This window comes from Hirundo rustica, chromosome 2 (assembly GCF_015227805.2).
Source record: "Hirundo rustica isolate bHirRus1 chromosome 2, bHirRus1.pri.v3, whole genome shotgun sequence".
NCBI lineage: Eukaryota > Metazoa > Chordata > Aves > Passeriformes > Hirundinidae > Hirundo > Hirundo rustica.
In genome coordinates this window covers 77,573,779-77,590,368 of record NC_053451.1, presented here as the reverse complement: position 1 = coordinate 77,590,368, position 16,590 = coordinate 77,573,779, and the positions used below count along the sequence as shown (strand labels likewise).

General features: G+C 35.5%; 1 protein-coding gene across 1 annotated transcript in view; it reads left to right on the top strand.

The window, feature by feature from the left end:
• UGGT2 (UDP-glucose glycoprotein glucosyltransferase 2) overlaps positions 1-16,590 on the top strand; it is an 80,307-nt gene that overhangs the window by 25,282 nt on the left and 38,435 nt on the right. Inside the window, exons 10-17 of the mRNA XM_040056376.1 lie at positions 3,212-3,272; positions 6,981-7,072; positions 8,024-8,174; positions 9,134-9,253; positions 12,077-12,162; positions 13,691-13,826; positions 15,341-15,472; positions 16,167-16,331. Of these exons, the coding sequence (XP_039912310.1) occupies positions 3,212-3,272; positions 6,981-7,072; positions 8,024-8,174; positions 9,134-9,253; positions 12,077-12,162; positions 13,691-13,826; positions 15,341-15,472; positions 16,167-16,331 (943 nt within the window). The remainder of the gene's footprint in view (positions 1-3,211; positions 3,273-6,980; positions 7,073-8,023; positions 8,175-9,133; positions 9,254-12,076; positions 12,163-13,690; positions 13,827-15,340; positions 15,473-16,166; positions 16,332-16,590) is intronic.

The window sequence follows — 16,590 nt, the reverse complement described above, 5'->3', positions numbered from 1 at the left end:
TGTAATCCTATCAGCAATATTTGCTTGAATTACTGAATTAAATATGATGCTAAATAGGGTTCTTAACTCAGCGTGCTTTCACATTTTGCCACTCTTGTTTAATTATCACAGTATTTCATTGTCACCCCTGATTGTCTGTCAGAGAAAATCTACACCGTAATGGAAGAACTACTGTTGTAACATCTTGTGTCAAGGAAGCAAAATGCCTTTTAAAATGCCTGAAGCATAATTATTATGAAATAGTATGGTATAAGTTTGCCCTCAAATTAACAATCAGAAAATTCAGCTTTCCAGCAGGAGATAGTGGAAGCATACATAATGTCATACTTCAAGTCCAGTTCTGTTCTTTAAAGGACAGGAAAAAGTCATTTTGAAGTGTGCCAGGTGACATTTAAATCATTGATTTTACAAGTCATTAAATTGTTACATGCCACTCCAACTCCCGTCGTGTATTTGTGGCATTAGAGGGCTCAATTTACCTACTCTTCAAATATTTTCTGGGTAAAAGTATAAGAAGACTTTAAAATTATTAAAAGGGGAATCACTGTTTCTGTCCTGCATGGTTTATTCTAACATGCTAATCTAGCATGTTATTTTTAACATGAGAGATTACAAATATTTAAATAATTTTAATTTAGTAGGTCTACATTGACAGCCTAAATCAAAGGGGCACGGTGTAAAAATAGTGCACAGAATATATTTCATTATTAGTCTAATCATGCTTAACCTGTTGAGTCAAAATACGAGTTTGGAAAAAAACCAAAACCTAATATAAACAGGAAGTGAAGAGATATTGCTTAGTCACTTTAGACAAATAGCCGATCATTATAATAAAACTATTTTTAAACTGTTTAAGTTTCAGACAGTTTTTATATGAAAACAACCATTTTTTATTGCACAAAATTTGGTTTAAAAAGGCTGTATACAAATTTTAGAAGTGTAGTTATGAAAATAAAGTACTGCATGTTCCTTAAAAATGGGGTTCCTTAGACCGTAAAAGAATTAATATACCATTCCTCTGAAATTTTCTTTCACTTTCTATTTTACCACCTGTATTTTTGTGTCTCTCCAGCTGAAAAGGTTAGTCTGAGGTAGGTTTTACAAAATGTCATCAGATGTAGACAGTGTACCAACTGATACATGTCATGGCAACATTTTAATAATTCATTTTATAGGGTATTTTTCTTTGATTTGTTGTATACTTGTCGTATTATTATATTGTTAAAGAGCAGATAATTAGTATTATAATGCTCTGTTACTTGCAATTCATTAATCATTCACAAATGTTAACATTATGACCCTGTGAAAGATTTCCTTTTTTCCCCTTACCATTCAGTACTACATGGCTACATGTTCTTCCAGGTAAGAATAAAGGTGCATAAAATTATAGAGACTATTTCAACCTTAAGGTCATTCAAGACCATTCCTACATCGTGTAGAAAGACAAATAGTATTCATTTACTTTCAGCCAGTGTTTCTCTTTAGTTAGAGTCTGTAGCACTTGACGATTGCAAAAACATTCGTAAAAATTTCCTGGAGCTCTGAACAAATTGAACAAATTACAGAACTCAAAACGAACAGATGTCTTTCACAGGTATTCTTGTTACCTCAGGTTGGTAGGGTGTCCTTTTCAAGGATCAACCATCACACTCTCTCCATAAAATTACGCTAGAAACCTGCCTTGTCAACGGTCATGCATGAAGAAGGAGCTATTTAATGATTCCTTGAATTGCTTTCCTATTACAAGAACAGCTATCAGTAAAGATTACTTTTTGCTGATGGATATTTTACTTCCTTGCTAATGTTGGACCAGCTTTATTTTCCTTTATGTCTTTTTTATTATTTTCACATTTATGTTGGATTTTTCTGCCTAACTGCTCACACTAGGAGCCATTTGGAAATACACAGGTTGTCCCTTTTATCTGTGCATTTTTTTTTTGTCAACTTAGGGTGCTTCTGAGAGTAACAAGCCCTACTATTTTTGCTGAGTTCAGCATGATAAAATTCAGATTTTTAAAGTATTTTTGAACTATTTTTTACTTCAGAACTCTCTTAATACCAGGCTTGGAAATCATACCATTTGCTCTTACAGCATGTCTCTCTGGTCACCTGGAAAGCTTGAATAGCTATTTAAAGTGAACTGATTTTATGTCTTATTTCTGACATATTGTGAGAAATGTGGAGTATACAAGCAAGATCTGTTTAAATCAGTTTGTTGGGGGGGGAGGTGAGGATTTGTATTGTTAAATGTTTTATTATCCACAAGTTTGAAACTGGCTTAGCAGGATCATTATCGGTTTGCTTAGTTAACTTTCAGGTTTAAGACAGTTTTTCTTGAAGCCCCATACAAATTCACTAAAATATGTACACTCCTGTTTTGAAAAAAATGTTCATATAGGCAACTAGAATATTTATTTTGGCATTTATCAGGACAATCAGATTTAGGTTAATATGGTTTAGATTTTTTAACACATGGAGATATTAATTTGCCTCTGGAAGTATTTTATGATAAGCCTGATAGTTATATTCTTCACGTACAATACACTGTGGCAGAGGAAGATAAAATAATCTTCCAGAACATTCATGAAAGGTAAAAAAGACAAATCAGTGTGTCACCTTCAAAAGGTAGAATGACAGAGGAAACTAAAACTTTGTCTGTCTGTGAATGCTTAACATTTTCAATAGATGCAAATCTTATTTTTCTAAGTCTCAGCTAATTTTAAAGTGGTCATTCTTTGCATGTTTTCCTTGCCTTTGTCCAGATAAATCCATGGCTCTCCATGCAGTAAAGTTGAGTACCCTGAAGACAGTAATATTAACTTAAAACATGCAAATATGGCATGTATTCAAGTAATAATTTAGATGACCAAACAACTTACTTTTTTATAGCATACATGCAGAAAAAAACAACCCATGAGGAAAGATTGAGAGTGGTGTAAAATATATTGATGATATTACTGCAAAAAAAAAAAAAAACAACAACCCAAAACCTAGCCTGGATCTGAAACCTAGATTTACTAGAGTAAAACAGAACAATAATTGTCTTAAAAATTCAGTATTTATTATACTGCATTTCTCTTACTTATAAGACTTAGTTACAGGATTCTTCAATTAAGTGCATTGAATATTTTAATTAAAATACCAATTTCATATAAAATAATGCCTTTTAAAAAATACGGTGGTTGAGCGATACAATACTTTATTTTAACAGATCACTGACAAGAGTACCTGTAGACAAGAAAATGCAAAATGAAATAGAAGAAAATCAGAAGGTATGTTTTTGTTTCTTCAGATGGACGTTTGAACTACTGTTGTATTGCGGCTTTTCACGGTTTTTGTTAGAGAAAAAGGGCTAATTGTTCTAAAAAATCTATTCTGAGACAGGTAACATTTAAATATGCAATTCAGGTATTTCACTTTCTGCTATTCGTGAAACTTTCCATTCTCTCTTTTGGTTTTACAGAATTAGGCAAGGCCAAACAGTTTTCATGGAGTGTTGAGTCACAGATTGTGTGCTGGGAAAGGAAAATAGGTATCAGTTACTTTTTATATAGCTTTGGAGTTGAATCTAGGCCTTTTGCTTATATTATTTCGCATTTGCGAACTTTGAGCTTTCCACACTCTCAGAATCACACATGCAGCTATTCTGCAAGGTGTTCTGAACATCATCTGTGGCAGATGGTGGTTTTGTTTTCATCCTTGATTCTCTGCACCTTTTGTACTGTATGAGGAGTCCTTGTTCCTGTGATTTTGATTGACCTGAGATTTATTCTGAGACTCCACTTAGTATTTGTTGAATTCATTATGTCTGTCTCTGTTCAGTTTGGATTTTTTCTTTCAAGTCGAGTGTTGCAGTTAAATGTTAGGCACCATTCTTGTAGGACTGGTCATGTGAAATGATATCCATAGTACTGGCCTCAGTCTTGATCTTCAGAATGCGTATTTTCATATGGTCTTAAGACTGTCCAACCACTTTAGTGAAAGGGATTTAGACCTTACTTAAGTCACTCTTACACGTTTGCAACATTTCCATGTATCATTTTGTGACGCTTTTTAGCTATTTAAGCCTTTTCTTCTTGCCTTGCCAAGACTAGTATCTCAGGGGGAATATCTTTTCTAGATTCTCTCACTTTCCAAAACAGTGAAAGTGAAAAATGTCCTTCTTGCACTGGTGAAGCCTTCTCATAAAGAGCTTGTCATCTCTATTGTAGCAAAAATATCACATAAATGTTTTTAAATTCTATGCCTTGCAAAACTTATGTAAGGCTTTCCAGTCTTGAGTAGCATGACAGGCTTGAGTGTTATATCCTTGTAAATGGTTATGCGAACAATTGTTTAGGCCTTTATTTGTCCACAGGTGATTAAACATGGGGCTGGTTTATTGAGAAGACATTTCATGTATTTCAGCAGTTCACCTCCTTGAGCTGTTCAACTTTCTTGTGTGCAGGGTACATCTTTGATCCTTGGGTTTTCACAGAGATCTTAGAGTGGGTTCAACTGCAGGCCCCTTGTTTCTTGCAGTAGCGAAAAGTTCTGTAGCTTTTGCTGGAGGGAGGAAATCAGTGTCTGTGCTTCATTTCTTTCTATACACAGCCAAGATACACTTTTTCCTATAGCTCTTTGTTGTTAGGATTATAGTCAGCATAAAGCAAAAGAGATCCCAGATGATCATAGTTCCTCAAGAGCATAAGTGTTGATATCAGGACTCTTCCTGTTTCTTGATGAAGTTTTACAATGACTTTCCTTAATTGCAAGTCTGTTAATACAAAAATCAAAACTAACTGCTTAATCAAAAACTACTCCTCTACAACAAAATTAAAAAAAAAAAAAAAAAAAAAAAAAAAAAAGGGTAAAGGTCTGTCAAGAATTAAACTGACCATTGCTAAATATAAGCATTGCGAGAAGTAACTTAAAATTTGGATCTGAAACAAATTACAATGGATATCTGTGTAGCTGATCAGCTGAATCACTCTTATGATTCCATTAATATATGAATTACATTAACATTAGGCAGATTTTATGCACCTATCACACTAAGTTTTACTTATGTGAGGATGTGAGGCCACATCCTTCCTGTAGTCTAAAGGCCTTTAGACAGCTAAAAGCTAAAATTTGTTGAATAAAAGTAAGGAAACTTCCCGAACACTGCTGCTTGAGCACAATGAATTGTCATGTGCATTCTTGAACTGCAGTACATCCATCTAGCAGCGGGAGAGATATGATCCCATGCTGTGTGTAACTGGATGATTCCCTCTCAAGATAATGAAAGTTGAATAGGAAATGCAATGGGAGGAAATAAAGTTATTAAAAGTGAAAGACGTGTGATGATTTAGGTGTAATGAGTTGATACCTAAGCAAGAAATAGACAAAGAGCTGCTATAGATAAAAGAAAAAAAAAAAAAAAAAAAAGAAAGCTCATTAAACTGAACTCACAACTTGCAATGCAATAATTCACTGAAGTTTAGCAAGAAAATACTACATTAATATTATCAGCCTTAAATTCTAGTGTTGGATGCCTAAATACTCCTTCTATCAACATTTTTATGACAAAGTAGATGCACTTCTAGATAATCAAATATCTAACATCAAAATTGTATTAGCAATCTCACCTCTGATTTATCAATATCCATAAGTATCTGAAGGGAGGGTGTCAAGAAGATGGAGCCAGGCTCCATGGTGCTGAGCAATAGGACAAGAGGCAATGGGCAAAAATTGATTAATGGGGAAGTTCCACCTGAACATGGGGCAGAACTTCTTTACTTTTCAAGTGGCTGAGCACTGGAGCAGATTGTCCAGAGAGGTTGTGGAGTGTTCCTCACTGGAGATATTCAAGAATACTTATCTGGACACAATCCTGTGCAATGTGCTTTAGGATGACCTTGTCTGGAGAAGGAGATGGGACCAGATGACACACTGTGATCCCTTTCAACCTTAACCATTCTGCAATTCAGCTCAGTCCTTTTCCTATTTGCATTTCCTACTTTCATTTAACTGTGTGAAAGTAACCACACTGCTTTACAGAAATAATACCATTTTCAATGTTCTGTCATTTTTGCTCTCATTTGTTCAGTTACAGGTTTATATCAGGAGTAATATACTGAGTCTGAGCTGCTTGCTGTAGGCATGCTTTTCTTAAAGTACATGTTTTGTTCACACTTACTGTGTTTAGCAAGTGGGAGCTAAAATGGAAAAAATACATCACTCTCAATTAGTATTTTTTGTTTTCTGTTTCTCTGTTGGGATTAAGGCAGATCCTGAAATCTGACTGCTCCTTCTGTCATGAGATGGAATACACTACTGCTGTTGCTCCTATCACTTATCTTGCTACAGACTGAATGGTGTTGTGCCTCAGAGCTCTCTGTAGGAAAATGATCATACATGCTTTACTCTCTAAATACAGCCTTCCTCTTGTATTTGTTTATTGAGGATCTTTTTTCTTCTTTGCCAAGCCAAGATATGCTAAGCTATCCCTTTCTCATCTGTATTTTTCCATGGTCCCTTTGTTAGATGAGATTTTAAGTTTCTAGTTTGTTTTTCCTAATTCTCTGAAACAATTCAACTACACGTTTTTGAGAATTAAAAGACGTTAAATCATTGAGAAAGCTGGTTTCATGTAAAGGTCTTAGTATGCATATATATGTAAGGTCTCTTTTTGCTGAAGGGATATATAGAAATAATTTAAAAACTTACAAGTTGTATTTCTGTATGTGTGTATTTTCACTTTCTGTTGGCAAACACTGAGAATGTGTCCTTTTCTCTGCCTTGTACAGGTAGATTGTTTTCATTTCTGTCTGTACATCTGAAGTGTATTAAATAGCACTCATAAAATATGTGGTCAATATTTTTCCAACACTCAGATAAAAGAAGAGATTGTGTGGAATAGATTTGCTGTGTCTGTTTTGCAGAATTACGTAAGGGGGTTTATTTCTGTTAGTGAAGATATATACCTAAATAAGTAAGAAGTACTTTTTACTTTTTAGCATTTCCATGAAACACTTGGAATCCAACCTGGAGAGGCACGTTTATTTGTAAATGGCCTTCATATTGACCTGGATTTTCATGATCCCTTTAGGTAAGATGTACACTTTGTTTGAAGGTCACAGAATTGCTAATAATACTGGGACGTTGTGCTCATGGTCTTCATCTCAGCTGTTGCGATCTGGGGACAAGGAAGTGTTCCAGTAAGAAGAATACTGATTTACAGTGGTTTTGCTTTGAGTATGGACATTGTATAAGTGGTTGAGAATAACCTTTTCTCTTGGAATATGTTTTCTTATTTGCTTACAATTTTGCAACTCACCACATAAAATTAATTTGGAAATGGAAGGAATCTAGCATGTGCTTGTAAAAAGGTGTGAAAAAGCACTTTATAAAAAAGTAAGTAATGCTTTCGTATTCCTGTTACTTAAAAAATCAGGAAAATATAGACATGAAGGCAGTTGCAAAGTCTTGCCGGCTATGTTCTGCTGTGGAGTACTTGAGGGTTTTTTTATTCTTAAATTTGAACTTTCAGATTGCAGCAGAAGTTCCAGAGTCCCATTGGGTCTTCTGGGAGGTTTTAGTGTGTGTCTGTGGGTTTCCTCTGTGCTGTTTTCTGAGTTCTGCCATGATGCAGGTTTAGAGTTTGTGTCTCCATCACTTGCTGCTTGCTTCTCTACTCACTTGGAAAGCTGCTTCTTATGGTACCCCAGCTTGGATTTCTGCCTCAGGCAGGACAGTGCAGCAAGAAAACTTTGACTCTGCTGTCCTTCCACTTCTTACTAAAGATGGATAAAATTGCTTCATATAACATAGGTCTGAATGAATAATAGAATTGCATATCTGTTGTAATTATGTTTTGAAATAAGTTAGAGACATACAGTGTTATTAACTGATGTTGTTTTAAACATTAGGCTGTGGGAGAATATAAAGAGAAAGCATTTCTAAGACTATTAAATGAAGAGTGGTTTTAGTTTTAAAAATAATTTTTATGTCATGATAAGTATTCTTTGTAGACATTATGTACTTTATCTTCCTGAAAAAGTATTTTAGAGACTCTTAAAGTGGAAGGAAAAGTGATGCATGGCCTTCATGAACTCGGAATCAAAGGGGATACCCTGAGTAAATTTATGAGGTTGCATGTACATCCTACAGATAACAATTATGCACTAGATATTCGTCACTCTTCAATAATAGTAAGTAACTAAAGTAATTATTTAGCAATTACATCTTTGATAATTCTCTGTATGAAACAGTTTTTCTTTTCTTGTACTGCAATTGAAATACTAGACATATCAATTAGCAGTTTAAACTGTTTTCAAGGCAATATCCCTTCAATATTTTTTATGAATAATTTTCTTTCATTTATACCTTATTAAGTGTTTAAGATATAAGGTGTTTAAAGGAAAAGAAAAATATATCTAGAGTAGTTGCATACTCCAAACTATAGAATTATTCTTTTATAGCAATTAATGTAGCTACATAATGCTACATAATAATTTATGCAAGACTCCTAAGTGTATTTTGCAAGTTTGACAAGTGAATTCTGGGCCACCTAAATATATTATTTCTAGCTGTCCAATGACTGTGATTTGTACCCTTCTTCAGAATTTACACAGGTTTCATTACAAAGGCTACACACCAAGGGAAAAGGCACTAAAATATTTTCTTGCACCTGAAAGAGCCACATTTCACTCTTCTGTTTGCCCCAGCCTGCACAGAAGGGACTAGACGAACAAATCAGCCACCTGTTAATTTGTTATTTCGATCTATCTTAAGTTCTGTTGCTGCATTTTGAAGATAAATACTGTACTTGTATTACAAGATGGTTATGCTGTGTTACACACATCTGTGAGATACATTGTTATGATGTTTACATTGTAAAAGTAATTTTCACAGTTGAAAAAAATGGTTTTATTCACATACATCCTTATACACAGTACTAATGATCCTTTTTCCTTTTCCATTCAGTATTTGTTTTATTGCATACTGCAGATAAAACCAGTTTGATTAAAAAAAAAGTAAGGATAAAATGTAGAAGCTATTTTCTGTTATTATTTAACAAAAGGGAGACATTTTATAACATTATTATGCCCACATATTTTTTCTCAGTGTTCAATGCATGTTTTCTAAATCACAGCCTTTTTTTTTTTAGTGGATAAATAATATAGAACAAGATCACAGCTATAGCACATGGCCTGCAAGCTATCAGGAATTGCTAAAACCCACATTTCCTGGATTTTTACAGGAGATTAGACGCAATTTATATAATTTGGTAAGTTTGGAGAACTTTAGTTTTTTTGCATAGTGTGTCTGTTAATACATTGGCAGAGAATTTATTAAAAAATACACGTGCTGGATTTACTGTGAAGTTTTCTGTGTGGATCTGCTAAGAGTAGTGAATATTGCTTTATCTAGTGATATATGGTTATTAGTTTGATTTGCAGATGGTTCTGGGCACAGTTTTGTGAAGAGTTTTTATGTTCCTTTCCATGCTACGCATAGAAAATTCACTACTATCAAAGCATGAGGGAAGGTAGTGATAGCTGTCTATGGTTTAAAGATGGTAAACTGAGGTACAAAAGTAGTTAAATTATAAAGCATACTGTTTATTAATGTCTTGTAGCTTAATTTTTCCTCTGTAAATAGGATTCTGTATCACTTAGTAAGCTAAGGAAGCAGCTATTGCTGATTTAAATTAAAATTACAGAAGGTAATATTATGAACCATAGAATCATGAAATGGTTTAGGTTGTAATGGACCAATAAAGATTATCTAGTCCAGCCAAGTTTTTGTTCCTGGTCATTGCAGCCTGTCCTTTAACAATTTAAATGGTGGTCTATCCACAGCTTCTCTGAGCAGCCAGTTCCCCTGTGATACCTTTGGTGTTTCACCATCCTCATTTCTTCATATTCAGTCTAAATCTGCCCTCTTTTAGTTTAAAACTGCTACCTCTTGTTCTATCACTAGTCTCTACCGCTGGTAAAAAACCCTCTCCTTCTTGTAAATGTCCCTGTACTCATAGGAGAGGTGCTCCAGCTTCTGACTGGTTTTGAAGCCCTTCTTTGGACCCACTTGAGGTCCATGTCTTTCCTGTGCTGGGAAGCCTGGAGCTGGATGCAGCACTCCAGGTGGGATCTCACCATAGCACAGGGACAGAATCCCCTCCCTTGCCTGGCTGCCAATGCTGCTTTGGATGCAGCCCAGGACACGTTTGGCTTTCTGGGCTATGAGTGCACTCTGCCAGCTCAATTCCAGCCTCTCCTCCACCAAAAACCCTGTCCTGGTTTAGGGACAAATTTGGGAGAAAACCCCTGAATAGGATCCCTCTGGGAAGCAAACCCAAGTGGCCCCTCCCTCCAACCGGTCCGCTAAAAAACCTCTTTGGAGAAAAGTGGAAAAAACTATTTTAGTTAACAAACAAAGTGCATACAAGTATAAAGAATGAATAATATGAAACAATAAAACCTCTCCTGAAGTGAGATGGCAAATTGAGAAAGTCCTTGCCGTGGGTGTAGCTCGGCTCTCTCTCAGTCTCTCCTCAGTCCCAGTCCCTCCGGCGCTGCTGGAAAATGCCGAGGTCCAGGCCCCGGTGGGTCACAGGTGCAGCCCCCAGTGCTCCCCTGGGTTTTCAGTCCAGAGCAGGTTTAAACAGTTCCAAGAAAAAGGAAAAAAACTAGTCCAGGGAACTTCTCTGCCCTAGCTAGCTGAAACTAACTAAAAGCAGAGAGAAATCTCTGTCCTGCAGTCTCTCCAAGCCTCCGCCAAACACCCCGTCTGCAGAAGAATGTGTAGGAGTCAGGCAGTTTTCTCAAAACAAACTCCGCGCTTCTCCTTGCTCTTAGAACCAGTCTTAAAGGCACAGGACTCAATATACAGCACAAACAGAACAGACAACTGGGGATACAAGCATCATTAAGTTACCCTAGGACAAGCCCCCAAGTCCTTCTTGCAGGGCTGCTCTTGATCTGTTCATCCCTCAGCCTGTGTTGACAGACTGGGAGTTGCCCCAGCCTCGATGCAGTGCCCTGTACTGGGCCTTGTTGAAACTCCTCAGGTTCCCATGGACACTTCTTGAACCTCTCCAGGTCTCTCTGAATGGCTTCCCATGCTTCAGGTGTGTCAGCTGCACCACTTAGCTTGGTGTCCTCTGCAAAGCTGTTGAGGGTGCACTTGATCCCTTTGTCTTTGAAGCAGCTGCTTGAAGTGATGTGAAGTTTGTGTATAAAAAGACAGTGAAAATACCAGCAATAGGTAATAAAAAATGTATGTTTATACTGACTTGTAAGATGTGTGTAATGTGAAGTAGATTGCATTAAGTATTCAGGGTTAAATCTAAGAGCTATATTATAGAAATCCATAGCACACCATTTCACTATAATCTGAAGGGGAGTGTTCAAAATTTTTAAAGTTATTCTGCTTCATTTCAGCTACTCTAGCAAATTTGATAAATTGTAAGGGGAGGTTGCAGTGCAAAGTTGAATAAATGAGGTACAAATGTCCAATTAAATCTACATAAGGATAATTTGCCTATGCAGACACATCCCAGTTTTAGGTTCTATGCAGGCCTGAAAGATCTGAGTTTATACTCCAAGCTACACTAAGTGAAAAAATTGACTACAAAGATAGGTGAGACAGGAAGGAAGAATTCTTTCTGAAAGCTCCATTTTTACTTAAAGGTTTTAGCCAAAATATTCTGCTGATTTATTTTTGTTTGGTTTTCACAACAGAAGAGAGTTTGTTAAGAGACGTAACAGAAAAATCAGCATTATATCTTTCTAAAGTAAATATGGAGTTTATTAATAAAAACAAAGTAATGGCACGGAGTCTTTCAAAGGAGAAAAGTGGGATCGCTTGGTTTGAAGTTCAGTAAATGGTTAAATTCTATTTTCACCATTTGGTCCAAATTCCTTAATTCTGATGTTATTTGCATTTATAGTCATAATGTTTTCTTACAATGGATGCTCTAAAAAATTGAAAACAGCTCGGGCGTACAGATCCTTTAGAAATTAATGTTCTTGTCTTAGATTTTATGTCTGAAGAAAAAATACAAACAGATATCAAGGATAAATATTGGATGCCTGATGTGTTTTCCTAGGTACTTTTTGTTGATCCTGTCCAAGAAGATACTGGTGATTATATGAAGCTAGCAGAATTATTCTATCATCATGATGTACCACTTAGGTAAGGAAAACTGAAAGTCTTGAGGAAAAATCTTTAAATAAGGATGCTTGCATTTTTTCGTCTTTATCTTCTATTCTACTGGACAAGGATGTGAATTCCAGTTAAGTCCAATGCAACAACATTCTGATAAGGCACATTGGTTACTCATTTGTGTCAAGCTTACTCAGCTATTAAGTATTCCTAAGCAAATAGATTGCAAGGTATAACATACCTGAGTATGAGTAAAATTAACTGCAAAACTCTGATAAAAGTTTCTCTTGGCAAGTAGTCCCACTGGGCACCCTTGCAAAGTTGCATTCTAACAAAAATATTCTGTATGTAAAACATGCTTTCTGGGAATTTTCAAAATTCAGTTCTTTCAATTGCAGTTGCTTTATCTAATGTTGTTTTGATATACACATTTGTATATAATATACACCAAAGTGAGATTATCCTCATTGAGTTTTGGATTTCTGAAAGTGAACAATTCATTATTTGAGAGAGACACTTCTGAGAAACAGTCTGGTTGATCTGAGATACCTAGTTGTAAAAAAAAGTGAATTGGTCTCAAAAATGGCCATTTATTTCCACAGTTTATAAAAGAAGGATATCCAAAGCTCAGTAAGATGAATTGCATTTTAAGTATTTAAAATCATCCTGTGAAATGGCTTTTTGTGTCCTCAGTAAATTACAGGTGTTTCATTTTAATTTAAAATTTTACTAGTTCTGATCTTTTTAGTTGGTATTGTTTTTCTTAATTTTTTTAAATTAAATTACAAAAGCATGATGAAAGATTGCACGGTTCTGTGTGTTTTCACAGAAAGGTTTGGGCTGGAAGGGACCATAAAGATAGTATGGCCTAGTCTCAGTCCAGGCTTTTTCCATGAAAACAGTATCAATGCACCACCTCCAACAGGCCTTTTTACCTCTCAAGCCTCATATTCCTTTGGTTTTCTTTCAATTAATGGAAATGTAGCGATTAGTAGTAGATGTATTTAAAACTGATGTGAGTGCAAAATGAACAGCAGTGTCAGGGTGGTGGAAGGCCAGAGGAGGGTTGGTGGGAGTGGGACACACTGATGGTGGGACATCAGTATCCCAGCAGGTCTTCGTGCATCTACTCAAGATACCCCTTTCAGGAAAAATTATACAGACAATGGCCAGACTAAAACAGAGACTTGAGCCATTAAGGGATGATGGCAGGAATGTAAAGAATCAAAACCTTCATACAGATAAGGAGAAAAAGTACTGTGATTAAACCATATTGACTCACAGAAATCGAAACTATTGTCAGCTTTAAAAGGTATATGTAAAGTCAGTGCATAGTTGGTAACCTAAGCATACTGTAGAGCTGATGAGGGATGCATGGCTGGTATCCTGTGTCACCACACAGTCATGGAAACACTACTTAGTACAGGGTTTTTATCTCTATGTGCTGGGCAGATCACTTGAATGCAAGCATTTTGTTCTTCTATGTTCATATTAGAGTGTGTGTGAAGCAGATATTGTGTGAAAATTTATGATCTCTTGTTTTTTGTTTTTTTTTTAGAATTGGAATTGTTTTCATTTTAAGTACAAAAGAAGAAATTGATGGAAATGAAGATGCTGGAGTAGCTCTTTGGAGAACTTTTAATTACATTGCAGAGGAATCTGACACCTCTCAGGCCTTTATGTCAATAATTAATGTTAGTTCTTTCACCAGAAATAAGCTATTTACTTCTGTTTTATAATTTATTAATTTTTAATATAGTTAAGATCTTGCTACCCTGTGATAACATGAGACATATGCATTTACTTTATGCAGAAATGAAGTATTAAAAACATAGCATTATATAGAGTTATTTGCAGAAATACTTTCCTCTTGCAGAAACCAATCAGCTCTTGTAATTTTGCCTATTGACAGGCTTTCTTCAATAATATAAAAAAGTAGATGCATGCCTTGCAGCTTTTAGTATTATGAAAAAGTATTTCTGTGTTATTTGTGCTAACTTAATGGGCCTGTCTTTGTGTTCTGTGTCTTTTGGAGTATGAGGATTCTAATGTCACTTTGGCAGTCCTATAAGATTTGAAAAACTCTTTCTTATTATCCAGTGTAGGAAGTGAAGCAGTAAGATAATTTCTTTGGTCATGCTTGAGCTGTCCATGGGTGCAGAAAACATAGAAGTATTCCAGGCTTGCAGCTTAATGAGACAGGTTGACTTTGTGAGAGAATGCAGATTCTCGTAAGACAGGAATTTCAGAGATAAGAGATGAATGGAGGAGAAATAAGGTGAGCCATCTATGTAATGGCTCTGTGGGTAAAAGAGTATGTGGTATTTGTACATAACAATTTTTCTTCCATTTATGTTTAATGCCTAGAAAATGTCGTGGTGTCATGGGCAAACTTAGTGAACTTAAGATTAAAGGAATTGAGGTAACTAGGAACACCTTGGAAGAGAAATCCACAAATGTTAGGGAGGTGACATGCACGAGTAACAATTATCCATGACTAGATCAAAAAATAGAATTGACAGTGTGCTTTTTAAGATGATGTATTCCTGCCTTTACTTTGTTTCATAATATAAAGAGGGAGGGATGATAAATATAATGGAAAGATAACAAAACCAGAAGCAATAAAATAAAGTTTGAGATATGCAGAGCTATAGAGGAAAATGTTGTTCCTTGCTTGAAGAGAAATGGATTGAATAGTTTTCACTTGAAATTTTTATTGTGTGTATGTTGAAAATAATAAAATATTACTCCAAATAAAAAAACATTGGTAAGGAAAAATTATCACTGTAGAAAAGCATATCACTGACTAGTTTAGGCATGGATTAATATGGATTCAGGTAACTACCCATGTTAGTTCATAGAGAGAATTTAAATTACCTCTCCAATTAGTAGATAGAAGTAACCTTTTACATTCAGCTCACACAGGTGTATTTCTTTTGCCACTTCAGATTTAGACTAAAGGTATAATAGCAGATCAATCAGAACAATGCTCTGATACCATATTGTGCATATGTGCAACGGTGATAATTACTAAAGCAATATAAAAACTGCAGTATAGCAATAAAGCAATATAAAATTATAACAGTATTAAATTTGCTAGAGCACTATCAGAAGATTATACTCATTTATTATTTACTTCTATTAATTTTATCAAGTTGTTTGACAGCTTACTATATTTTTAAATTTCTTTTGGTTGTAATTCTTACAGATGTACCATGAAGTGAAAGGTGGAAATGTTCTGACAGTAGATGATGTGAAACATGTTCTTAGAAGTGAGTACCCCCATGCTGATGTTCAGAGTATCCTGGATGTTCATTCTGAATATGATGAAGGGAGGAAGGTATGTTGGGAGCTATGCTGAGTAAGAAATACTGCACTGTACACAGCTCAATGCGTTTACTAAGCTGAAGGGTTGCTAAATGTTAAAGCAATACAGCACCTTGGAGTCAAATTTTTCCTCAGCTACCATTCAGTCATTAATGGAAATGTAGTAAAGGTTTCTGGATTACTACTATGACTATGAATATTTACTCTTGCCTGCTGCTTTCAGAAACCACAAGCATTTTTCTAGTAGGCACGTCAAGGAGTCTCTCTTGAATTCTGCTTTCTTATCAAATAAAGCCTGATTTACAAACATAAAAAACTTCTGCAATCTTTTCAGGGTTCTTTCTTTGGTAAAAGCAGTTTTGACTGTCTCAGGGTTCTTCTCCGATGTTATTTGCTTCATTTTTATTTTTATTTGCGAAGAACGTTACGCTAAATAAAAGACAATTTCTCAGCAAGATGATAAAGCAAAAGTTCACAAGAACGTATATGGATCTATAATTTCTTTTGTCATTCTGTTTGACAAACGAGTCCCTTCTGTCCCGTTTGATTTCCAAATGCTTTCTGTTTTATTCCTGCTACTCGTGACAAGGTATGACAGTGAAGAGTGCTTGGAGATTAGTTCATCCTCTCTTGATATTAGTTTCATTTTTTTACTACAGTGAGCCACAGTCTGACTTTTAATGCTGTGATATTTCTGATTTGATCAGGCAGGAGCAACCTTTTATAAGAAGAGTGGCCTGGGCCCGCTGCCTCAAGCACTGTTTAATGGCGTGCCCTTTCCCAGAGAGGAGATGGATGCTGCAGAGTTGGAGACACTTATTCTTCAGAGGATTTTTGATGCCACCGGCTTCTTCCAGCGGGCAGTGTTCATGGTATGTTTAACATTTCTGAACAAGAGCAGAAATATTTGATAGTGAGCTGTTTCAGTCATGTTTATATATTATGGGTTTTTTTTAATGAGATGGCTTGAAATTAGTAATATCACACCTGCAGTTATGTTGTTGCAATCATTTATGGTCATGGTTTTGAAACAGTATATTGAAATTATTCAAGGCTGAAGGATCAGCTATGCATATAGTCATTATGTGGAATTTTTCAACTAGAAACTGAGAATGTACTGCAGTTGTTCAT